This window comes from Geotrypetes seraphini, chromosome 13 (genome assembly GCF_902459505.1).
Source record: "Geotrypetes seraphini chromosome 13, aGeoSer1.1, whole genome shotgun sequence".
NCBI classification, from domain to species: Eukaryota; Metazoa; Chordata; class Amphibia; order Gymnophiona; family Dermophiidae; genus Geotrypetes; species Geotrypetes seraphini.
In genome coordinates, this window is record NC_047096.1 from 22,749,645 (window position 1) to 22,774,874 (window position 25,230).

General features: G+C 43.9%; 1 protein-coding gene across 1 annotated transcript in view; it reads left to right on the top strand.

Annotated features, from left to right (window-relative positions):
- The window catches only part of GRIK4 (glutamate ionotropic receptor kainate type subunit 4), a 451,695-nt gene that overhangs the window by 361,425 nt on the left and 65,040 nt on the right, over nucleotides 1–25,230 (top strand). The window contains exons 10-11 of the mRNA XM_033918636.1: nucleotides 5,895–6,047; nucleotides 17,143–17,247. Of these exons, the coding sequence (XP_033774527.1) occupies nucleotides 5,895–6,047; nucleotides 17,143–17,247 (258 nt within the window). The remainder of the gene's footprint in view (nucleotides 1–5,894; nucleotides 6,048–17,142; nucleotides 17,248–25,230) is intronic.

Sequence of the window (25,230 nt, forward strand, 5' to 3'; positions counted from 1 at the left end):
GTAAGATATCCTACTCCAGCAAATGAATTGAAGACCAATGCTTTAGAGCAGGGGTGTCCAACCTGCGGCCCCAGTTGAGGGCAATGCAATGTTTTCCTCTGCTGCCCCCACGGGTGTTTACCGTCTTGCTGGCTCCCTCCTCTGTCCTGCTGCAGCGTTTGCGCGGCCCCAAAAAAATTTTTTTTCGGCCAATGCGACCCAGGGAAGCCAAAAGGTTGGACACCCCTGCTTTAGAGTATGGCAAGCCAAGCAGGGATAAAGGGTTCATGTGACTCCTCTGTGGAGAGGAATGTGTTCCCAACTGATAGAAACATAGAAACATAGAAGATGACAGCAGATAAGGACCATAGCCCATCAGGTCTGCCCACTCTACTGACCCACCCCCAAGTCTACTATCCTAGGGATCCCACTCCTGGTGACAGGTTCCCTTGGCTTAACCCTCTAAGGGATCCCATATGGGCATCCCATTTGCTCTTAAATTCTTGCACGCTGTTTGCCTCGATCACCTGCACCGGGTGATGTGCTATAGCACTTAACCGTGCAGAAAGAAGAGAGGGAAGGAGAGTACAGTCATTTGGCACATAGAAGGGATGAAGTGGAGGACCAAAGTTGCCAGCAGCATCCCATCTTGCAGCCTCCTCCAGCCAGCAAGAAGAGTCAGCAGGCAGTACAGTACATTCTGCTGCTGATTCTTTTCCTCCGACACTTCCTTCTGCAGTCTGATTATGCGGAGCCACTAGTCTTAGAAGAATGCAAGACCCTACATAGCTTCAGCTTCAAAGAGAAGCCAGAGAAATAGGAGGCGGCAGCAGCAGCAAGTAAGAAACACCTAACAGAAATGGGAAATAGAGGCACGTGCATAGGGATGGGTCAGGGGTTAAGTAAAGGAGGAAGGAAATCTGATTGTGCCAGGAAAGAAAGATAGTTGTCATAGGGTTACTAGATGTCCGGATATACCCAGACATGTCCTCCTTTTAGAGGACTGTCCAGGCATCTGGATGGCTTTTCAAAACCTGGCAGTTTGTCCAGGTTTTGAAAAGCATCGAGCTCACGGCTGTGTCTGGAGCGCACATGCATAATGACCCTCCTGATGCGGCCCTGAAGAGATGAGATTTGTGTGGGGCCAGAGTTGGGGGAAGGAATGGGGCAGGGGCCCTGGGTGGAATAGAGTGGGGCCAGGGGTGGAATGGGGGGGGGGGGGCACGTGTCCACTTTTTTTTGCATCAAAAATCTGGTAACCCTAAGTTGTCAGGGCAGGAGAAAAGAGAAGCAGCTTGTTTGGGAGGAAGAGGGATACTAATGCCAGTTTTGGAGGCAGTGGTAGACTTCTACCATCAGCAGGAAGGGAAAGGGAGAGAGAGATGAGAGGGAGGAGTGAGGCTCTGAGGTAGAGGAAGGCAAGCAGGAGAGAATATTGGGAGGAGGGCAGAATACCTGTGATAAAAAAGGAGAATATGCATGCAGGAAGGGGGGAGGAGGATAAGGAGAGGGTGCCTCGAGAAATCCAAGAAGGAATAGGTGGTGATAAAGAGGTGAACTATGCATAAAGCAGCAGGTGTATCCCTAAACAAAGGCAAATAGGGGTAACCTAGTGATGTAACAATCGGTGGGGGGGGTGGAGGAGGATCTTGGCCTACTCACTATAGGCTCATCCCCTCCCTCAAAATTATAACACCATTTCTATAGCTGCTCAGTGAAAGAGGTGCTCCTCCAGTGCTGCTGTGCCGCTAATCTCCCCCCCCCCCCACTCATGCTTGGGGCTCCTTTTACAAAGATGCGCTAAGTGTTTTAGCGTGCGCTAACCACGCGCTAAATGCTAACGCGTGCATGTTAGTCTATAGTTAGCGGTTAACGCACGTGTATATTTAGCGTGTGCTAAACGAGCGCGAAAACACATATAGCACAGCTTAGTAAAACAGGGGGTTAGTTTTTGCACATGTGAGTTGGGGACAGTCAGAGTAACGCTAGCGTCAAGCAGTGGATTTTCCTCAGACTAATATCCCCTTATTCTTGACCCTTGAAAAAGCCTAAGACGGAGGCGAAACGGGTCCCGTCGGGGATGGGGAGTGATACAGCAGCTACCAGGCGCTAGTAGTAGGGCAGGATTAACCAATAGGCCAAGTAGGCACGTGCCTAGGGCCCGGAATGGTCAGGGGGCCCGATGAAGGAGGGCATCAATATTGTTTTTTTCAAACAGCGATAGGCCCCCCCCCTCCCCGATCGGCAACGCGGGCCCCACCCCGATCGGCAACGCGGCCTCCCCATCGACGGAAAGTAAGACAAGCAAGCAACGCGGGTAAGAAAGGCAACGGGGACTGTAATTGTGCAAGCGGTGCTGCTTGCCTGAAGCTTCCCTCTGACCTAGCTTCCTGTTTCTGCCTGGGCGCATGGTGGGGTGGGCGGGGCAGGGGGCCCAGTGTACTTGTGTCCCTAGGGGACCTCGACGAATTAATCCTGCCCTAACTAGCAGGTGTAGACTAAGATAAGTCCCACTGTGCATGTGGAGTAATTCTCAAGATTAAGAGTTTTACATATTTAAATGATGAATAAGTTATTAAGTTAAATTAGAGCTAAATACAAAACCATATACTTAAAAATTATAAGTAAAAAATAGTGAATTATCCAGAGGTTTTTTAGGTCGATGATAGACATTGGAACCCCTATAAACACGAACGTAAATTATCCATAGTGGAGGGTTCGTGGGGTTACTGAGACCTTTTTCCTCCGTTTTAATTACCTATTTTTGGCTTACACCAAGAGATTGTGTGTGTTTTGGGTTTTCAACTATTGATTACCTCTAGGTCCTCTATTCACGAGTTATTCAATCCCACAATCCCAGGGTGCTGAGCCAGCAGCTCTTCCACTAGGCCATGCCTCACCTCAACTTCTCTTGTGTTGGAAAAATATCTCCAGCCCCTATCTGCCAAAATAAATATTAAATTAGACTATTTCCTTGTTTCTTGGGGATTAGCACCCAAGAAAAGGATCTGGGTGTCATCATAGACAGTACGATGAAATCTTCCGCCCAATGTGCAGCAGCGGCCAAAAAAGCAAATAGGATGCTAAGACTTATTTAAAAAAGGGATGGTTAACAACTAAGAACTTTATAATACCCTTGTATCACTCCATGGTACAACCTCATCTAGAGTATTGCGTTCAATTCTGGTCTCCTTATCTTTATTTCAAGAAAGAAATAGTGGTGCTAGAAAAGGTTCAAAGAGCGATCAAGATAGTAAAGGGGATGGAACTCCTCTCATATGAGGAAAGACTAAAATGGTTAGGGCTCTTCAGCTTGGAAAAGAGACAGCTGAGGGGAGATATGATTGAGGTCTACAAAATCCTCAGTGGAGTAGAACGGGATACAAGTGGATCGATTTTTCACTCTGTCAAAAATTACAAAGACTAGGGGACACTCAATGAAGTTACAGGGAAATACTTTTAAAACCAATTGGAGGATAAAAATTTTTCACTCAGAGAATAGTTAAGCTCTGGAACGCATTGTCAGAGGATGTGATAAGAGCGGATAACACAGCTGGTTTTAAGAAAGGTTTGGACAATTTCCAGGAGGAAAAGTCCATAGTCTGTTATTGAGAAAGACATGGGGGAAGCCACTGCTTGCCCTGTATCAATAGCATGGAATATTGTTACACCTTGGGTTTTGGCCAGGTACTGGTGACCTGGATTGGCTACCGTGGGAACAGGCTACTGGACTTGATGGATCATTGGTCTTACCCAGTGAGGCTCTTCTTATGTTCTTCTGTTCTCTTCTATTGCTCCTCTGTCCAAGTCTCTCTCTGGGTCTCCTCGGACCCTGAGAATAGATTTGAGAAGATCTGAAACAAGGAATAAGCATATGGAGAAGCTCTTAGGAGGAGACCTGATGCTCTACATCTTCCCACAGAAGTGCAGATAAATAGTTAATAGTGATAATGTAACATGAGCTAAGTTTGACAACTAGAACCAGCATTGCCAGAGGATGTGGTAAGAGCGGCTAGCGTAGCTGGTTTTAAGAAAGGTTTGGACAAGTTCCTGGAGGAAAGTCCAAAGTCTGTTATTGAGAAAGACATGGGGGAAGTCACTGCATGCCCTGTATTGGTAGCATGGAATATTGCTACACCTTAGGTTTAGGCTAGGTACTAGTGACCTGGATTGGCTACCATGAGAATGGGCTACTGGTCTTGATGGACCATTGGTCTGACCCAGTAAGGCTATTCTTATGTTCTCATTCACCAAGTGGAAGAATAACCATCTTTATTGCCAGTCGGTTCAACATTCAAAAGACTGATGCAGTTAACGTAGGATTTTAATCACACAGATCTCAGCAGTTACAATTTACATCCTTCCTCCCATCTGGCTAAAGCCTGTCTACTCGAAACCTGTGTGAGCAGAGATTTATCTGGACCCAAAAATGGGCTAGTTAGAGAGATTTATTCAGTACCAGCAGGATAGATTTTTCCACCTACGTGCAGCTAGGCAAGTGGCTGCCATAAATCTAATCGCGCTGAATATTCAGATGCCATTTTAACTAGGTAGATTGACACTCATTGAAAATCTGGCCCAGTGTGTGCCCATGCCATTGTACGAACAGGGATTATACTGCTAAATGCATTCAGCGTGAACTGCACATCCTACAGAGCTATTCCCATTAATAACCTTGTTAAGGAAGAAAAGCTGAGAAAATCAGCCGAATTATTGCCGGCTAGATTTGTTAATTAGAATTTAGGAGAAAACAGATGTTTCTAATTAAGTGCCTGGGCCTTTGAAAACAGTCTATTGTTGTGTCTTTTTAAGATGCGCTAGATTCATCTGCATTGTGTTGAGGGCATTGGCTTCACATACGAGTTTTGCATTTGAGTACGAAGAAAGCGAAGCGGGAATCTACTGTTTACTGAAATGTTTCTCTCAACTTTATATTTGACTAGCACGGTTTGCCCAATGACATGGAAGCAATACCGCAGGGTTGAACCCCTGCCCCCCTTAAAAATTTTTACAAAAATGGCCTGGGGCTTTTATCTGTGTTGTGTGGCAGCCTAAATTATTTCAGGTGTACCATTAGGACACAGAACTCAAGTAGATAGATACAACCTAAAGAATGACACGGGGAGAGATTATTCCCCATCCCCACAGGAACTCAAATTTTCCGCCCTGTCCCTGCGAGTTTTGTCGCTGTCGCTGCCCCTGTCCCATTCCTGTACGCTCTGCCTTAACCACACAAGCCTCAAACACTTAAGATTTTAAAGTGTTTGAGGCTTGTGCAGAGGAGGACAGAGCTTAGGCATTGGTGGAATGAGGCATTATGACATCACAATCGGAGCTCTAGAATGTTGCTACTTATGATATTAAAGTGTCTGAGGCTTGTGCAGAGGAGGACGGAGCTTGGGCATTGGTGGAATGAGGCATTATGACATCACAATCTGAGCTCTAGAATGTTGCTACTTATGGTTTTAAAGTGTTTGAGGCTTGTGCAGATGAGGACGGAGCTTAGGCATTGGTGGAATGAGGCATTATGACATCACAATCGGAGCTCTAGAATGTTGCTACTTATGATTTTAAAGCGTTTGAGGCTTGTGCAGAGGACAGAGCTTGCAGGAATGGGGCAGGGACAGGAATAGAACTCGCCGGGATGGGTCTGGAAAATGAGTTTCCATGTGAATGGGGAAATATTTGTCCCCGTGTCAATCTGTAATACAGCCGTTCCCCTTAAATGCAGAGTTATGCAAACAACCTGTTTGTCTGTCTTGTCTGTTTATATTGTAAGTTCTTTTGTGCATGTGCTGCCTTCTTTGTGACTCTGTACAGTGCTGCATACATCTGGTAGCGCTATAGAAATAATTAATAGTAGTAGACGTAAAACCAACAGCTGGTGATAGGCACCATGTGCTTTTTCGCTGCAGCTTTCCTCTGCATTGCTGTTTGATGCCGTCTATTCTGTGCTGAGTGCAGTGGAAGAACTGAACCGGAGCCAGGAGATTGGTGTGAAATCCCTGTCCTGTGGATCAGCCCAGATCTGGCAACATGGAACCAGCCTCATGAACTATCTCCGAATGGTGAGAAGGGACTGAATTTTATTGCAGACTTATTTATATATTAGGTTTCTTTGAAAAGAAATTCACTCAGGCCCTGGTTCTATAAACGGTGCCTAACTTGTAGGCACCATTGAGCGCAATTGCCAATCGTCCGCTAGGCACCGTTTACAGAATCACTCCTAGCGGTGCCTACACGGTCTTAGGCACTGATAAGTGTTGAATCCTGAGGCGCACTGCCATTTTGGCCTGAGTACTCCTTTTTTTTTTTTCAATATCTTTATTAACAATTGCGAAGGAACAAACATCCACGGGCAAAACAGCCAAAACAGAGCCATTGACAACAGTCAGAAACAGCATAAAAGAGAAGGCCAACAAGAGAAATACATAATACAAAAACCCCATGGGTGAATGCCCATCACAATTGACATTTTGAAGTTATAACCCTCCCCAAACAAACACACACCTGCCAACTCCAAGCCCACACCACAAACCTCACCAGCCACACCACTCACATGCCACCCAACAGCCCGTCGACACTCTCCCTCGCACACACACCCACACCACCACAGGTACAGCTACTCTGGGGAACAAAGCGAAAAAACAGAAGGGAAAAGAAGGAAAAAGGAAAGGCAAAAGCAAAAACACCAGCAGCAGCCCCCCCAAGAAAAGGGGGGGGAAAAAGGAAAGAAAGAGAGAAAGAAAGAAGTCAAGGGGAGGAGGGCACATCCTCTGCCTCCAAGCTGGAACAGCCCTTCAACACCTGCTGCCACAAATCTCGGTAACAACGATGAGTCAGGTTCCCAGACAGAGGAACACGCTGAAGTTCATACCGCCCCACTTCAACCAACTGAGCCCGCCATAGCGGAAAGGAGACCACAGAATCGCCCACCCAATGCTTTAACAGGCCTGAGTACTCCTAAGTCATACCAAACCCAAAATCCGCCCTGAATCTGCCCACTAACCACGCCTCCTTGCTGGTAGGTGCCTCGGTGTAGACACTTACCTTGATATGGTAGACGCCTATTGAGATAGGCACTTAACAGGTAATTAGTTTTTAATGGGTTTTTAATTGTTTAATGGTGCTTTCATTATCAGCACTAATTAAGCCAATAGCTGGTTTAAAAAAAGGTTTGGACAAGTTCCTGGAGGAAAAGTCCATAATCTGCTGTTGAGACAGACATGGAGAAAAAGCCACTGCTTTCCCTGGATCGGTGGGATAGGTTTTTGCCAGGTACTATTTGGGTTTTTGCCAGGCACTTGTGACTTGGTTTTGCCTCCATGAAGACAGGATACTGGGCTAGATGGACCATTGGTCTGACCCAGTAAGGCTATTCTTATGTTCTAATTAAGAAAATTAAGTTAGCTGCCTAAATTAGCTAGGCACGCTGATCTAGGCGCCGAACCTTAGGTATACAGTGGTGCCTCGCATAACGGACGCCTCGCACAGCGAACGCTGCGCACAACGAACTTCAGGTCTTGCTTCCCACAACGAACTTCGTTTCACACAACGAAGTCGCCCGAGCTGCATCCTTCCGCGCAGGCACTGCGCTTAACTGCCCTCTCTCCGCCTGGCTCCCTGTGCAGTGGCGGACCGTCGGCTCGCAGGGGCCCGGCGCCTACTGCTGATGCGTTGGGGGGGGCGGAGCTACTCTCGCCGCTTCCCCGATGCTAGAAAAATAACAGCTTTGTTCTCTCTCACCATTGGCAATCTGTTTACATATTGAAAGAAACAGGAAAACAAAAGCTTATCCATTAAGACCATTTTGTAATAAGTATAAACTAGTATTATAGACAGAATGATCTGCCCAAGGAAATGGACAACATTTTCAACTATGCAGGCATTTAAAAAATGAACAGTTAAGTCCCAGTTTTTGCCGCTGAGACTCTGCCCTCTCTCACTGTAAAATTAGACTCTACTTAGTCTGTCTTTAAATTTAAAAAATGTGTGTTGTTTTAAAAAACAATTATGTTTTTAGATGTATCTAAATAAACATAACAACAAAAAATTTATCTTTTTTTATGTCATCTTAGCATATTTTATGCTGCAGAACGAATTATTTTTTTTAACATGTATTGTTATGGGAAAACGCGTTTCACATAACGAACTTTTCGCATAACAAACTTGCTCCTGGAACGAATTAAGTTCGTTGTGTGAGGCACCACTGTAATTTATAAAATCTGGGCCTTAGTGTAAAACAAGATCAATCTGAACATTTGCAATAGACAATATCAACAGAAAAACTATTCAAATAGAAGTACACATCATGACATATCAGGACAATACACAATCAAACGTCTTATCATGATGAGGAAAGATGTTCCAGGAGCAAGCTGGGACAGGATTTGGGCTTCTCTACATATTTCTGGACTTTCCAAAATACGTGTATTAATTTTTTTGAACATTCTCAGCACCCATAGTTAGGCACTGGGATGTGCCACGCTAAGCCAGTATTCTGTAAAGGGCATTTTGCACAGAGCATCCTAGATAGATTACCGTATTTTCACCCATATAACGCACATACGTGTATAACACGCATACGCGTATATCGAGCTGGTCCAAAGCATTTCAGTAAAAAAAATTTTATATAGCACGCACACGAATCTCGGAGAGAGCGAGACCAGAAGGCTTTGAGCATGCGCAAATGCTCAAAGCCCAGTCCTGCCCGGCACGAGGAAGAAGGAGGATCTCCCTCGCACCGCCCAGCACAGCCCAGCCCAGCAACAACGAGGGAGGATCTTCGGGCACTGGCACTGGCACGACCTGTGCATTGGTGCTGGTGCCGGTGCCCAATCGGGTAAGAGATGTTTTGCGGTGCTGGGGGGGATGTAGGATCGCGGGGAGGGGGTGTGACGCGAGCGGGGGGGAGGATGCCGGATCGGAATGAAAAAAAAAAAATTGTCCAACGCGCTCACGCGTATAGCGCACAAGGTTATGCACGGTTTGTAAAAATCGTGTATAACGTGCGCGTTATATGCGTGAAAATACGGTACTATCTGTGCATGCATTTTGGGCCCGATTCTATACAGGTTGCTTATAAAAATCAGCTCTGACTTGTGCATCGCTAAGCGTGATTCTATAAAGGTTAGGCACACTATATATACAATACAATACAATTTTTATTTGTATACCGCCAATACCTCTTCGAAGTTCACAGCGGTTTCATAAACAAAGAAGTATCTAATATTAGGTGCTTGAAAAATGTCCCTAACTGTCCAATAGATTCACAATCTAACTAAAACACCTGTACGAACAATTGCTTACATACTAAGGACACAAAAAAAAGAAGGCCAAAGGAAAAACAAAGAACAAAACTGAATTATAATAAAACACCAGAGAATTACAGTTAAATAAAAACAAGACCCTGTCATCTAAAGAACTACCCGCATTTTGAAAAGATCAGTTTCAAGTTTCTTTTAGACAAGCCACAAGTCCAAGCCTACTGCTCTACGGTTATTCCTTGATATTGGATCGGGGGGTTTGGGGTGGGGAAGGTATGGGTGGGGATTGTTGGATCTGATGCTTTGTATTTGATATTTTTTTTTTTCTATTGTTCTTTACTGTTGGCAACTGTTGGTTGGATTTCTGTTGCTTGAAAATAAAACTTGATTCAACCTTGACAAGCCACAATAGAGCCAGATGATAGCCATAGACATAGGGTTCCTTTTACTAAGGTGCTCTAGCGTTTTTAGCGCACACAGGAAATTACCGCGCGCTACGCTATTCCGCGCGTTAAAGCCCTAGCGCACCTTAGTAAAAGGAGCCCATAATGTGATAAGGAATCTCCACGTCAGCGCCAGACAGCCAAGCCAGAACACCCCTGTCTCAATGTGAATCAGTTTGGATGCTTATATAAATAAATTAAAATTAACTAAATTAAAAAATCAGTAACATGCTAGCACCGCCTAAGCAGCCTTAGGCATTGCAAGGCATCCTAATTTTAGGGTTTTCTTCGCCTAATTCAAAAAGCAGTGCACAACTCAAAAACACACCCATGATCCACCCCCTAACCACGCCTACTTATAGGTAGGTGTTTTGGACCAGGTGCCTACTTTTTACAGAATGGCGTATTTGAGTTAGGTGCCTAACTTTCAATTAAGTCTAATTAATGGAATTATGAGGAGTTAAGTGCCAATTATCGGCACCAATTAAGCCTACTAGCCATTGAAGTTAGGTGCCTACGTCAGCCAGGTGTGCTGGTGAAGGCGTCTAAGTTAAGGCGGACTATATAGTATTTGCCAAGTTGTGCCTAATTTTTGGGGTGTGAGCATTTAATCCTGCCACAGGCTGTTGTAAATGGACCCAACTCGCTGCAGTTGCGCTTCATTTCTGGGAACGCCCCTGACCTGCCCACGGCCCTCCCATGGCCACACCCTCTTTTCTGTTATTGCCCCTCAGCTCTGGAACACTCTTCCCGCTCACGTGAGAGAAGAAGAAAAAATCTAGGCCGCTTCAAAGGCCTTCTTAAGAGCCATTTATTTAAAGATGCTTTTCGACATCGAAACCTTACTTCAGCCTCCTCCCATCAGTCTGTCCAAAGAAACAATTTGCAGCATTCCCTTTCCTCTTGTTCTTTCCTCAATTGTTTCTCTGTCCTATATCAATTGTATTTCCTCCCCATCTACCTATCGTGTCGTGTTAGTCTAGTCCAGTATGTCTTATAGTAGTTACACCAAAAATAGCAGGAGAAAAATAGTCATAAACCCCAATTTCAGATGTTTCAACATTAAAATTCTCAACAGCACAGAAAAATCTCACCAAAAATCAAACAATGTAAAAATATATTATTAAAATAGATGGTGCTCAGTATGGTGTACCAGCCAGGACAACGATGGTATATAAGAACATCATAGCACCTGACTCCCTACCAACCAGCCTAAGCTGGAAGAACAATGAAAAAACTGATAATAACCAGGACTGAAAATAAAGTATTTATCTTGTCCAGCTGAAGATGTTCAAGCTGAAAGTTCTTCTTTCAGGTTTCAGGGAAATGATGATACAGAATGTCCAGGCTGGAGTCCCCAAGTGAAAATAATTCAAATATAAAGTGTTCCCAGTGCAAAACCAATCATCCAACAGCAAAATTTTAAAAAAAACCAATGTCCAGCATAAACAGTCCTTGATCTTCACAGAGTTCCTAATTCCTCAACACGAATTCCATGTTTCACAAATGGCTTCTTCAGGAGGAAGAATGATTTTCTTCTCTAAGGGACCAAACAAACTGAAATCAGTTACAAAAACTCTTAAATAAAACTTTAAAAATGTATTCTCTAACAATTTAAACACAAAATAATTAACGGCAGCTACCATATAGAGCAGTGGTTCCCAAACCTGTCCTGGGGGACCCCCAGCCAGTCAGGTTTTCAAGATATCCCTAATGAATATGATTGAGAGAGATTTGCATACCTGTCACTTCCATTATATGCAAATCTCTCTCATGCATATTCATTAGGGATATCTTGAAAACCTGACTGGCTGGGGGTCCCCCAGGACAGGTTTGGGAACCACTGATATAGAGAGACCAGATAGTAGTTACACCATGTGTTTAAAAGTTGTTTTATCTTCCTTTTATAATATTTGTATTGTTATTGGTGTTTCCCCCCATCCCCCTTTATATTTTATCTGTAAACTCGCTTAAAAGTTTGAGAAGCAACAGAATAAAATTTTAATAAAAACTTGAAACTTGAAAAAAAACCTCTATGGAGCTGCATGCATGTTATAGAACAGGGATAGGACAGATTTCATGTGTAACTCCTAATTACTGCCAATAAGTAGGGTTGTCAGATTTTATGATTGTAGAATCCGGACACCCTAGACCCGCCCCTAAGCCTACCTATCTCCACCCTAGTCCCATCCTAGCTCCGCCCTGCCCCCCACTGCCTACTTTGGTCGGGCAGGAGGCCATCCATGCATGCACGGATGCCATGCGATGACATCATTTGCACGCTCACGTGCATGTGACATCACGTGGCATCTGTGCATGTGCAAATTGCCTCCTGTCCAACGCAATTGAGAGGAGGCTTTTCAAAACCCGGTCAAAGTGCCGGGTTTTGAAAAGCCGTCCGAACCCCCGGATATATCCTCAAAATGAAATCCGGACATCTGTTAACCCTACCAATAAGTGCTCAATTCTAATTTATTTTTAGCACCTAAGTGGTGGATCTGGGATCGGCACCCAGATTTGGGAGAACTATTCAGATTCTGGGGTCTGTGCATATTAATAGCAGCTAGAAATATGTGCAGGATTTTAGTGGGATAATTTTCAGTGGGAAACCATGCAGGTCCTTTACCTTTGAAATTTGTTGTAGCTTCTGTGCAGACTTGGAGGGCAGTTTTCAGCTGCAGAATCACTGCATCATTTTAAGAGAGGGGAGAAAGACCCAGAGCTGAATGAATTATTTACTGAACTCTATGTGCAGGGCTTGCTCGTTTTCTTAACCCTAGCCTGGAGACTTGGCCAATATTCCAAGAGAGAAATGTGCTCTGAGCTAAAGAAAGGGCAGAGTTATGCAAAAAGCCAGACAAGAGAATGCTGGGTAACAGTGGGGCCCTGTTAAATAGACCAGGGCCACACTAGAAAAAAGATACTCGTATGTGTTTGGTTTATGAGAGTCAATATGAATAAAGTACAGAGGGTGATTTAATCAAAATTTGGGCTGAGATAAAAATCCATAATGTGTAGGTGAAGCATGATCCTTCCTAGCAGCTATATAATGACATCCTGTGATGGGACTATATTATAGTTAGAACTTACTTTAGGCTTTAACCAACAAACACTGATAAGATATTCCCAATGCAGGGTTTAAAAAAAGGTTTGGATAAATTCCTAAACGATAAGTCCATAAGCTATTATTATGAGAAATCCCCTAGGATAAGCAGCATAAAATCTGTTTTACTCTTTGGGATCTTGCCAGGTACTTTTGTCCTGGATTGGACACTGTTGGAAAGAGAATATTGGGCTTGATGGACCTGAGCTCTGTCCCGGAATGGCAGCTCTTTAGAATAACCAACTATTATGACAGCTCTTTAGAATAACCAACTATTATGACATCACTGATGAGGCTGGCTCTTAGGCATTGAAGGAATTAGGCATTATGACATCACAATTTCAGCTTTGGAATGTTGTTACACTTTGGGTTTCTGCCAGGTACTTGGGACCTGGGTTGGCCACTATTGGAAACAGGATACTGGGCTTGATGGACCTGTGGTCTGTGCCAATATGGCAGCTCTTATGTTCTTAAGTAAAAAAAAAAACAGAAGCCCTAATTATAGTACAGTTTATGTAATGAATGCCATGTCTTAGATAAGATGTGGCCCCCTTTGCGCTGTAGATATAGATATAGATTGCATTTTATATTTCCTTTTGTACTCTTCTTTGAGTTTATTGCTGAACTGGCAAATAAGAAATATTCTTAATTAATTAATACCACTATCAGGAATATCCGTCAAAAACCAAATGTGACAGAGTAGAAATGCAGTTTATGGCAGTTGACAACAGAGAGATAAATAAGGTAGAGCAGTGGCTCTTAAACCTGTCCTGGGGGGATCCCCAGCCAGTCGGGTTTTTGAAATATCCCCAATGAATATGCATGAGCGAGATTTGCTTTTAAAGTAGGTAGTAGGCATGCAAATTTTTCTCATGCATATTCATTAGGGATATCTTGAAAGCCGCTGGGGTAGAGTATTCAGGAGAGATAGGGCACAAAGAGCTTGAAATGCGGTAATTTGGAAATACAAGATCTTGGCAGCTTTTCGACTTTGAACATCAATAAAGAGCTTTAGAGGAGAGCTCGTAGCATTAATCTAATGCCCCATTGCCTCAGGTACATTAGATAGAGTGTGAGCCCACCAGGATAGATAGGGAAAAATGCATGAGTACCTGAATATAAGAAAACCACTTAGGCTATAAGTGGTATATCAATAATTAAATAAATAAATAAAGTACAGATGGTGATTTAATCAAAATTTGGACTGAGAATTTGCATTTAGCATGCATCGTCATCCTGGTGCTTAACTTTGGGCACCCTATACAGCCCGGGGGCCTCATGCGGCCCGCCAAGTACTATTTTGAGGCCCTCGGTATGTTTAGCATAATCACAAAAGTAAAATAAAACCGTTTCTTGATCATATGTCTCTTTAGCTATAAATGACAATAGTATTATTAAGATTTAGCCAAAAGGAAAGATTTATAAACTATAAAGAGTTTTACCTCATGCAAAATTGTCATTTCTTTAATAAGACATTAAATATTTTTTTCTGAGGCCCTCCAAGTACCTACAAATCAAATATGTGGCCCTGCAACGGGTTTGAGTTTGAGACCACTGCTATACAGAATCCCCCCCCCCCCCCCCCGTGCCCAAATTCCATTCCTAAGCATTCCTATTGCACAAGTAGGCGCTGATGTGACCTGATTTTCTAAGGGGATCTTTTACTAAGAGGCCCTGCCACACACTCCATATCAAATCATGCACTGTTACGTATTACCTTGCCATGCCATGTGCTGTCATGCACTGTCATTGCTGACACTTCCACACTTTGTCAGACATTTCATGCTATACTACAGTGTTTCTCAACTTCTTCAAGCCAAGTAATCCCTAAGTCTAACAAATATCAACCGAGTACCCCAGTCCAATTTCTACCCTAGCCCCTACCTAAGCTCCGCCCCTGACCCCATAATAATAATACTAATTGTAATGCAATTTCTTCCATTCATTTTTTATAAACACATAATATAAGCTTATTAACAATACATAATGGTAACCACATACGCAGAGAAAATGTTAATTATCATTTATATTCATTTTATTTTCAAAGAGGTCAAGACAGGTGACTTTAAAATATGCAATGTCACCTCAGTAACAACTATAGAAAAATAGACAAATATAGTGCAAAATATAGACAGCAGATATAAATTCTCAAAACTGACACATTTCGATCACTAAATTGAAAATAAAATCATTTTTCCTACCTTTGTTATCTGGTATTTCATTAGTTTCTGGTTGAACTTCCTTCTGAATGTGCATCCAATATTTTTTTTTCTTTCTGCCTCCTACATGCTTCCTCTCCTCCGGATCTCACTCCCTTCCCCAACCAACATCTCTCTCTGTCCCTCCATGAGTCCATCTTTACTTCCTCTCTCCTCCACCCCCATTGGCAACATGTCTCCCTCTCTCTCTCTCACTGTCATTTTCTCATTCCCTCCCTTGCTGCAAAGGGATTGGAGAAAGAGAGAGAGACAGAGATCCAGGGTGCATCTCTCCCACTCCCTTTACTGCCACATCCAACATTTCTCCCTCTCTCAGCCCCCGAATCATGTGCAGCATTTTTCACCACTGCCCACCAGCCCAATGTCCAAGATGTCTCCTTCTATCACCCCTCTCCAGCACCATGCCACATCTCTCCCTCCATCATTATGTCCAACATTTCTCCCCATTGCATCCCCTTCAATCTATCCCTCTGTTCCCTCTCCATCACCTTATCCAACAGTTCTCCCTCTCATCCTTCTCTTCCCCATGCATCTCTACCTCACTCCTCTCTCTCTCTATGTCCAATTTTCCTCTTTCTTCCTTTCCCCATGTGCATCATCTCTTTCTCTCTCATTCACACACCCATACCCAACAATTCTCCTTTTCTATTCCCTCCCTCCTAAGTTCCAGGTTAGTGCCCCCTTCCTCCCTCCCTTGTGTTCCAAGTTCATTCCCCCTCCTTTCCTTCTGTGTTCTGAGTTCGTGCCCCCCCCCCCCCGCCTTCCAGCCTTTGTCCTAAAATCATTCCCTCTCCTATGTCCCAACGTGCTTCTTCCCCCTTCCCCTTTCTCCTACATCATGTCCCCTCTCTCCCTACTTTATCGCTCCAGGGCCTCACTCACTTCCATCAGGGCCATCCAGCTGGACTGCTCCTTCCTACCTTCAGTGGTACTTGTTGCAGGAACGCAGGCAGTCGCACATGGCTAACCCTCATGCCTTCTCTCTGACGTCAGAGGGAAGGCTTCCAGGTCAGCCACATGCAACGTGCAAGAACTGCTGCCCGTGGCCCTACAAACTAGTGTGGCTGAAGGCAGGAAGGACTGTTGAGGTAAATGGGGAGCCCAGCTGACCAGGAAGGGTTCCCTCCAACATCAGCTCTGACATCAGAGGGAAGCCTTCTGGGTCGGCTTTGGCGATGCAGCTGGAGGGCGGGAAGGAGGGCATGTGATCCCCAGTGGCAAGAAACACTGCTATACTATACCCAGCATAAATTAGCATTCACAGTTATGTATTGTCCTACCAGGCCATGTACTGTTATGTTCCTGCCATGCTCTTATACGTACTGTCTGCCATACCATATATTATCATGCATCATAATCCACTGCCATGCTCCATTATATGCTACCTCAGCACGCTTCATACTGTCAGGCATTATAATGTATTGTCAAGCTCTATTAGTTACTACAATATCATACCAAACTCACAACATCGCCATCTCTGTATGAGGTCTTGTCCTGTCATATCCTATTAAGTATTGCCATGCCTTTTGAGTACTATTATACTTCCCTATGTATTGTCCTATCATGTCATGATTTAAAATGTACTGTCATGCTCTACATTACTATACGAGTTATGTTGTATAATGTTTATCCTGTTAACTTGTAACCCATTCTGAGCTCTTCTGGGAGGACAGGGTATAAATGTGCTAATGGATTTAGCACATGATAGCACTTAGCACATACTAAATGCTAAGAAGCCTTTAGGAATAAAGTGGGCTTCTTGTCACTTAGCGCACATTCCCCCCTACTTTACTAACGCGTCGCATGGGTTTTATCAGCGGCGGTAACTGCTCTGACGCTCATAGGAACTCTATGAGCGTCGGAGCAGTTACCGCCGCTGCCAACGCTAAAACCCGTGCTACCCATTAGTAAAGGAGGGGGATTCATCTTTAGTACGCACTAAATTTGTTAGTGCATAGTAAAAAGGAGCCCTAAGAGCCCATTTACATATAAGTCAGCGTTTTAGGCACAAAAATGGTTCACAGCGATTAGTTTGCATCCATTCCAGTATCTCAAAAGCATAGACTTACTCCAGTTTTACTGGGCTTGTGATTATTTCAGTACGGTGTTTTAATTCCCTCTCTCTTGCACAGGTAGAATTGGAAGGTCTCACTGGCCACATTGAATTCAACAGTAAAGGGCAAAGGGCAAACTATGCTCTCAAGATCTTGCAGTACACAAGGAATGGCTTTAGACAGGTAAGATGTATTCAGCTGCGTTTCCATTTCTCAAATTCAATTAGCAAGGTTGTTAGTTAGATTGAGATTTATGTTATTTCATCTCTTTGTTGAATATGAAATAATAAATGGCTTGGTTATTGAGAGCTGGCTGAATGCCAAGCAGGTTTGTAAGAGATCATATTCTAGGCCTTGCAGAGCTCAGCACAAGGAAGAAAAGAGCCCAGTGCTGCAAGTCCGGCGATGGAAACAAACAAAAAATAACTTTAAAAAACAATGCTAATACCGTATATACTCAACTATAAACAGATTTGGGGGCCAAAAAAAAGCCCCAAAATGGGGTCTCAGCTTATAGGCAGGGAGGAACACCATTTCTTACTGCTCTGTCCTGGATGCTGTTGCCACCACTTCAGTTAACAAGGTTGAAAGCAAGCCGGATCAGTGCAGGACCTTGAGCATCTGTGCATGCTCAAGGCCTCCCAGAAACGCTGAGAGGTCAGAAGCCAGGAGGTCTTGAGCATGCACAACTGCTCAAGACCCTGTAATGATCCAGTTTGCTTTTACTTTTTTGGCAACTGTGGAGGCAGCAACAGCAGCCAGGAGGAAGTACAGTAGACTCAGTTATCTGGCACCCATGGGGATTAGTGTATGCCAGATAACTGTAGTTTCTGGTTGCTTGAGAGTTACTGTAAAAATAATTTTGTCTCCCTTCCCACCTCACTCTATCAGCTTCCCACCCCCACTTGTAGGTCCAGCATCTGTTCTTTCTGGGTCATTTTCTCTCCCCCCAACTTATCCCCCCACTTATGGGTCCAGCATCTATCCATCTCCCCTGCCCTTCACCCTGCAGGACCAGTATCCATGTCCTGTCCTCCCTCCCCCACTTTAGGTCCACCCCAACCCCCCCCACCCAGGTCTGTCCTCCCTCCCTCAACACTCTCCCAAAGCATCAGCTGCAGGCACAAATCTCCCTCCCTCCAGCTCCTTCCACTCTTTTGCCAGTTAGTTAAGAGTGATAGTTAGTTAAATATTGGTTAACTGGATTCTACTATAGTAAGAAATGCCAGTCACTTGAGAGGAAGCGAGAAAGAAGTACTGGTCCTGCAGGAGAGGGGTAGGAAAGATAGCGAAGTGGCAGTCAACTGGTGAATGAAGGAGTTGTGGAAAGCAAAAATGCCTGGAGCAGCTTTCAAGAAGTAAATCCAGGATTATGCTTGAATATAACCCCCTCCCCCAGCTTATACTTGAGTTAACAGTTTTACCCTCTTTTAGGGAGGGAACTCTTATCTTGGCTTATACTAGGATGGGCTTATATTAGAGTATATACGGTAAATCCAAACAAAGGCTTGTTGAGTCCTGACCTTTATTGATGGCTTAAAAAATTATAAACTGAGAATGACATGTAGTGCTATATATGCTGAGTTTGGCACATTGAATTGTCAGTCTTATCCTGGAGATACTGATATTTTTGCCACATCACCTCATAATCCTAATGCAGCCTCTTATAGGCCACGTCAGGTATGTTAGTTTTTATAGCTTTTTGGATTTATTAGTTCTTTTTTTTTTAACCTGCAAAATTCAGAGCGGTTGTTGGTTTCATTTAATTTGTTAGGGCTATGCATCATACTGTTCTTATTTTGTTTCAAGCCTGCTACACACATTAATAGCTGCCTCACCATATCTATATTTTTACTTAAATATATGAAGCAGGCAGTGGTACGCACGTGGCGGGGAAGGAGAAGGGGGCAGGGGAGGGGTGCCACCGCCCCAGGCGCCTCTCACCCTTGCTATGTCACTGAATCGACCCACTCAATTTATAAGTTTGCTGCTCACCTATGCTGATGTAGCTAAGGGCACTTTCTTGCTCTCAGCTACACAAAGCCGACCATTTGCAGATCTCAGTTTTTATCCAAGTCAGCTGTGTTGCTTTGCTTCTGTTTGTCCTCTGTCTTTCTGGATGGATAAATATACATTATTGCATACTACTTACCTTCCTAGCCGTGTCTTTTATCCAAGGCTTTTTTGAGGGGGTACTTAGGGGTACTGAGCACCGGCACCTTGTCTATTGTTTGATAAAACCGACCCGTGGTCCTCAAGTATTCGTTCTTACTTTATTCACAGGCTTTATATATTCAACTTTATATTAAACTAGTCTTATAGCCCGTTACATTAACGGGTGCTAGAATATATGTGTGTGTGTCTGTCTTTATTTTTTTTTCTCTCTCCTTAGCCGCTTTCTGTATTTCTGTCTGTCATTTTTATTTTTTTTTGTTCCTTGGCTGTCCACTACCACCCCTTGCCTGCTCCCCCTGTCCATTCTCCCTTCCTTTTACCTCCCTTGTGTCCTCCACCACCCCATCACTGCTCACCTTATCCAGCAGAAGCCCTTCTCCCTTTGTTTTACCTCCCCCTGCCCATCATCACCTCCTTCCTGCTCCTCCTGTCCAGCAGTAGGCCTGTCTTCATTTTTCTGACGCCCCCTCCCTGTTCATCAGCACCTCTTCCCCTGTCCATCAACCCCTTTTCTGCCCCTCCATTTCCGTGTGTTGCAGCATTTCCCTCCCACCCCACTTCCCACTTTCCTCCCCCCATACCTTCCTCCTGAACTCCATGTTAAAATGCTTTCCGTGTTTGGCTGCCGCGGCCTGCAGCCGCCGACAGCCGCCACGGCCAGCAGCCGCCGTGGCCGACATCCGACTCGGGCCGCCGCGGCCGACATCCGACTTGGGCCGCCGCGGTTGACATCCGCCTCAGGGGGGGAGGAAGAGAGAGAGCGGAGAGAGTACGGTGCGCAAGGGAATGACAGCGGCGGGGACGGCCAACTTAGAGGAAGGGAGCTGCGTCTTTCAACAGGGAGCAGGCCAGACCGTAAGCCGCGCATGCGCACTTCCTATGTGTCGCTACAGCTCACGGAAAACCAGCGCACGCATAGGAAGTGCGCATGCGCGGCCTAGCGTTTTATTATATTAGATATACATATGACTTCGTATGCATCAATCAATCAATCGATATACAATAATGTGAGTGCTGTGCTCGGATCCGCAAACCTCAGTGCTATAATAAAATCATAAACAGAGGTCGCTGTCTGGGACCCTCATTGCCACAGTTAGTCCCAGAATAGCCCAATGACACCAGTACTGGACACAAAGGGCTCCTTTTACTAAGCTGTGATAGCGTTTTTAGCGTGCGCTTAGCGCGCGCTGAATTGTCCCGCGCACTAGACCTTAATGCCAGCATTGAGCTGGCGTTAGTTCTAGCCGCGTAGCGCGGGTTTAGCGTGCGCTAAAAACGCTATCGCAGCTTAGTTAAAAGAGCCCAAAGTTTTTCACTTACCTGAAGACGAGGCTGTTAATTCCGTTCAGCTTCCTACTGCGATAAATGTGAATGTATTGATAAAAGCGCCCAGGTTCTGCACGCTTATGTTCTGCTGCCTTTTCATGGATTCTGTGGCTGGTTGCAGGGGGTCTGTTTACTGTGGGTTGGGTCTCTCAGAATGACCTGGTATTTGGGTACCGACATTTTTTTTTGCTAGAAAAAAATGCACCGCTTTTACCTAATCTGTTCATTTTTTTCTTACTATCAGTGGTGTACCGAGGGTAAGTGGCGCCCATGGCGCTCCCCCTCTGTTCCTTCCCCACCCCCCACTTCCACTGCATGCGTGCCCCCTTCCCTTCCCCCTTACCTTTTTAATTTTCCAGGCGGAAGCAACATCATAAACTTGCTGCCCGCGTCGTGTCGGCTATCCCTCTGACGCCACTTCCTAGGCGCGGGGCCCGGAAGTGATGTCAGAGAGAGGCGACACCAGCCGTGGGCAGCAAGTTCATAACGCTGCTTGCGCAGGGAAAATTAAAGAGGTACGAGGGAGGGAACGGAATGGACGCATGCACACGGTGGAGGGCTGGGGTCGGGAAAGATTGAGGGGTGGGGAGGAGGATAGATGCCGGCACCCCTACCAAGACTGTACCAAGTGTGGACCTCCCCCCCTGTCCCCCCTTACCACGCCTTTGCTTACTAACCGTGTCGAGCTCTATATTTATAGAGAAGATGCAGTATATAAGCTTAAGGCTTAGTTTAATTTAATGTACTGCCCTTAATATCTGAGCCAAGTACTTAAATTCTGTCAAAGCGCTGGGTTCTACCAGCTCTGTTGATAAGAATATACCATTCTCTTAATAAAGAAGCATCAAAGAGAAGTACAATGAAAAATTATCTTTGCTTTATTCAATTATTTATTTAATATTTATTTCTAATTATAAATCAAAATTTACAAGAATACATCTTGCTCCATTAAAGACAGGGAGGAAAAACAAATCAAGGTATTAAAGTTCAATCTTACGAAATCAAACAATCTTATTCCCCTTCTTAGACCACTATAATAGGGAGAATGGTAAGCAGTTACATAAAATGAGAGAAGAAAAAAGGAAATTATTAATTAAATTAAATTAAAAAGGCTTAGTGTATCTAAACAACTGCTTTTACTTCTACTATCCCTCGTTCAACATTCCTTGACGATCTTCTTAACATCTAAAAACTCCTTCAGGTGATTTGGAGAGAAAAAAAGTGTATTTGACTCCTAAATACCTAACCAAATATTTGCAGGAATATGCTAGAAGAAACGTGGCTCCTAATTTAATAGTCTCTTGACGCATAGAAAGAAATTCTTTCCTCCGTTCATGAGTGGTCTTCGCGACATCTGGATAAATCCATATTTTCTGTTCCCCAAATAATTTTTGGGAATTTTTGAAATACAATTTCAGAATCATGTTAACATCTTGCTCAAATACAAATGATACTAAGAGCGTTGCTCTATCAGTGTCTGCTGTTATTGTTTGTTCAAGAAGAGCAGTCACGTTGGCAAAGTCTATTTCGTTATTCTTTTTTCCTCTTTCTTTTCCTTTTTCACCTTCTTCTCTTCCGGGAATCTTTTCATTTGGTAAATAATAAATCTTATTTATTGGAGGAATACAGTTTGAAGAAATTTGCAAATTGTCAATTATTTTAATTTTATATGACTTATAATGTTATTGAAACTAGGTAGAGTTTCCATTCTTCATCAGCAGCAAGCAGGGTCTCCTCCCTGCTGCCCGAGCCTGCCCTCTGATGTCACTTCCTCAGGAAGTTTGAATAACGCTTTCACAATGCAATATAATGGAACAAAGCTACAGTACGAGTCAGAAATAAACCCAAATAGGAGGGAAAAGCCTCAGAAGAAAACCCTCCCACTGCAACAAAAGTGACTTAAGGTGTTCAGGCAAAAAAAAAAAAACCTTCCCTGGGAAAATAAAAAGCTCCGTGTGGTGCAATGAAAATTCAATGTGGTCAAAGTGAAATAAACTCAGACTTATCTCAAATTACAATCAGTACACCAACGATGACCAGTGTTTCGCATTTCTGCTGCCTCAGGGTGTAGTATCACGTCCTGGTCCTGGTCCTGATTCCAGGAAGTGACGTCAAGAAGGGAGCCAACACTGACGCAAGCAGCAAGTAGAAGATGCTACTTGGGTGGCAGTCTGAAAATCCCTAAATGAACTGGCATAAGTGTGTATTATAGCTGTTAAATTCAACGCTATCTGAGGTTGGTTATTGATAATTTAAGATCTTTTGAGATATTAAATAGTAAAGAGAAGATGGCTCATAAGAACATAAGAATAGCCTTACTGGGTCAGACCAATGGTCCATCAAGCCCAGTAGTCCGTTCTCACAGTGGTCAATCCAGGTCACTAGTACCTGGCCATGACCCAAGGTATAGCAATATTCAATGCTACCAATACAGGGCAACCAGTGGTTTCCCCCATGTCTTTCTCAATAACAGAATATGGACTTTTCTTCCAGGAACTTGTCCAAACCTTTCTTAAAACCAGCTACACTATCTGCTCTTACCACATTTTCTGGCAATGCGTTCCAGAGCTTAATTATTATTATTATTCTTAAGTTCTTATATACCGCCATACCCAAAGAGTTCTAGGCAGTTCACATCAATTAAATTAGGATCCGGTCTGAACACGGATTTACAACATTTTGTCGGAATTACTGTTCTCTGTGTGAAAAAATATTTCCTCCTATTGGTTTTCAAAGTATTTCTCTATAACTTCGAGTGTCCCCTAGTCTTTGTAATTTTTGACGTAGCAAAAAATCAATCCACCTGTACCCATTCTACTCCACTCAGGATTTTATAGACTTCAATCATATCTCTTGTCAGCTGTCTCTTTTCCAAGCTGAAGAGCCCTAACCATTTTAGTCTTTTCTCATACGAGAGGAGTTCCATCCCCTTTACCATTTTGGCCACTCTTCTTTGAACCTTTTCTAGCGCCACTATTTCTTTCTTGAGATAAGGAGACCAGAATTGAATGCAATACTCCAGATGAAGTCGCACCATGGAGCAATACAGGGGCATTATAGCATTCTTAGTCTTGTTAACAATCCTTTTTAATAATTCCTAGCATCCTGTTTGCTTTTTTGGCCGCCGCCACACATTGGACAGCAGATGAACATTTCAAGAGTTACACGGGTGGGGGGAGGGAGGGCAGAGGAAACCCTTGTGAAGATGGCACCTGTGACAGTCTGCAACACCCCCTTTACTAAGCTATTGGCTATATGGCAACGCCAAAACAGTGGCATCCACAAGTCATGCTTCGATAAAATTACCCTATAAGATGTAAAGACAACAGGAATTCAGGTGTCTGTTGTGAGTCTGATGAGTTGTGCTATTCAGGAAGTGCAGTTATCTCAGAATGCCCACCCCGTGCTTGAATTGTGCTGGGGTGGTTTTGTTTTTATAGCATTTCTTTACCCTTTTTCTCAGCACATAAGAATTTTGAGCTGTGAATTCATATTCTAATATTTACACTAGTTGGAATATTCAGTAATCAATCCGATTATGCTGCTTAAGAAAGTTATTTTATACCTGGACATTTAAAATGCAAATGACAAGAGCAACCGATCTTTTCGTGTCTGAAAAGACAGCCTGCCTGTGTGTAATTTGGATTAAACCAAGGGCCTATGAGCTGCTGGGAATTTGCTTTTGAACAGAATAGATTTCACTGTCTGAATTTTAAGGAGCAGATTGTTTATCTTTTTTGAACTGTCTGTGACCTGCATTTGGAATAAGGCAAGCTTTTGATTTGGCTGTTGGGGGGTGGAATTGTCCTTGTAGGCATTTATACAGTACAGTTTACCGTTGCCGGCCTCCTCGAATGCCGACATCAAGAAGCCTTTTTTACTTTTAATATTCCCTGCAACAATATAAAAGCAAGATGTGGGCTTCGCGGTGGAACCACTTTTTTTTTTAAGTGGTTTCATACTTCCTGTCACAGTTGTACTTCCTTTCTGGCTCCACATGCCTTATCATTTTGGTCTTATGCATTTGTAAATTTATTTATTGGGATTTAGTGACCGCCTTTTTGAAGGAATTCACTTAAGTCAGCGTACAGCAAAAATAAGTCAAACATAAGCAACAGATAATTACAGCAGTAAAAATGATGACAGTGTTCGGTGCTGGTAACTGCATAGGTAACCAGGCATGTAGGTAAATTCACTCAGGGGAGCTCAGAACGGTTTTACATGAAATTATTCAGGTACTCAAGCATTTTTCCCTGTCTGTCCCGGTGAGCTCACAGTCTATCTAATGTACCTGGGGCAATGGGGGGGGGGGGGGGGGGGGATGAAGTGACTTGCCCAGGGTCACAAGGAGCAAAATCTATCTAATGTACCTGGGGCAATGGGGGGATTAAGTGACTTGCCCAGGGTCACAAGGAGCAAAATCTATCTAATGTACCTGGGGCAATGGGGGGATTAAGTGACTTGCCCAGGGTCACAAGGAGCAGCGTGGGTTTGATCCCACAACCCCAGGGTGCTGAGGCTGTAGCTTTAACCACTGCACCACACTCTCCCCTATGTAGGAGCTGGAACTGAATATCCGCAGGCATCCACATAACTTCCAGTACTAGCTGCACACAAATAGCGTCTTCCCCTCTCTCCCACCCCCACCCTCTCTCCGATGTGGTC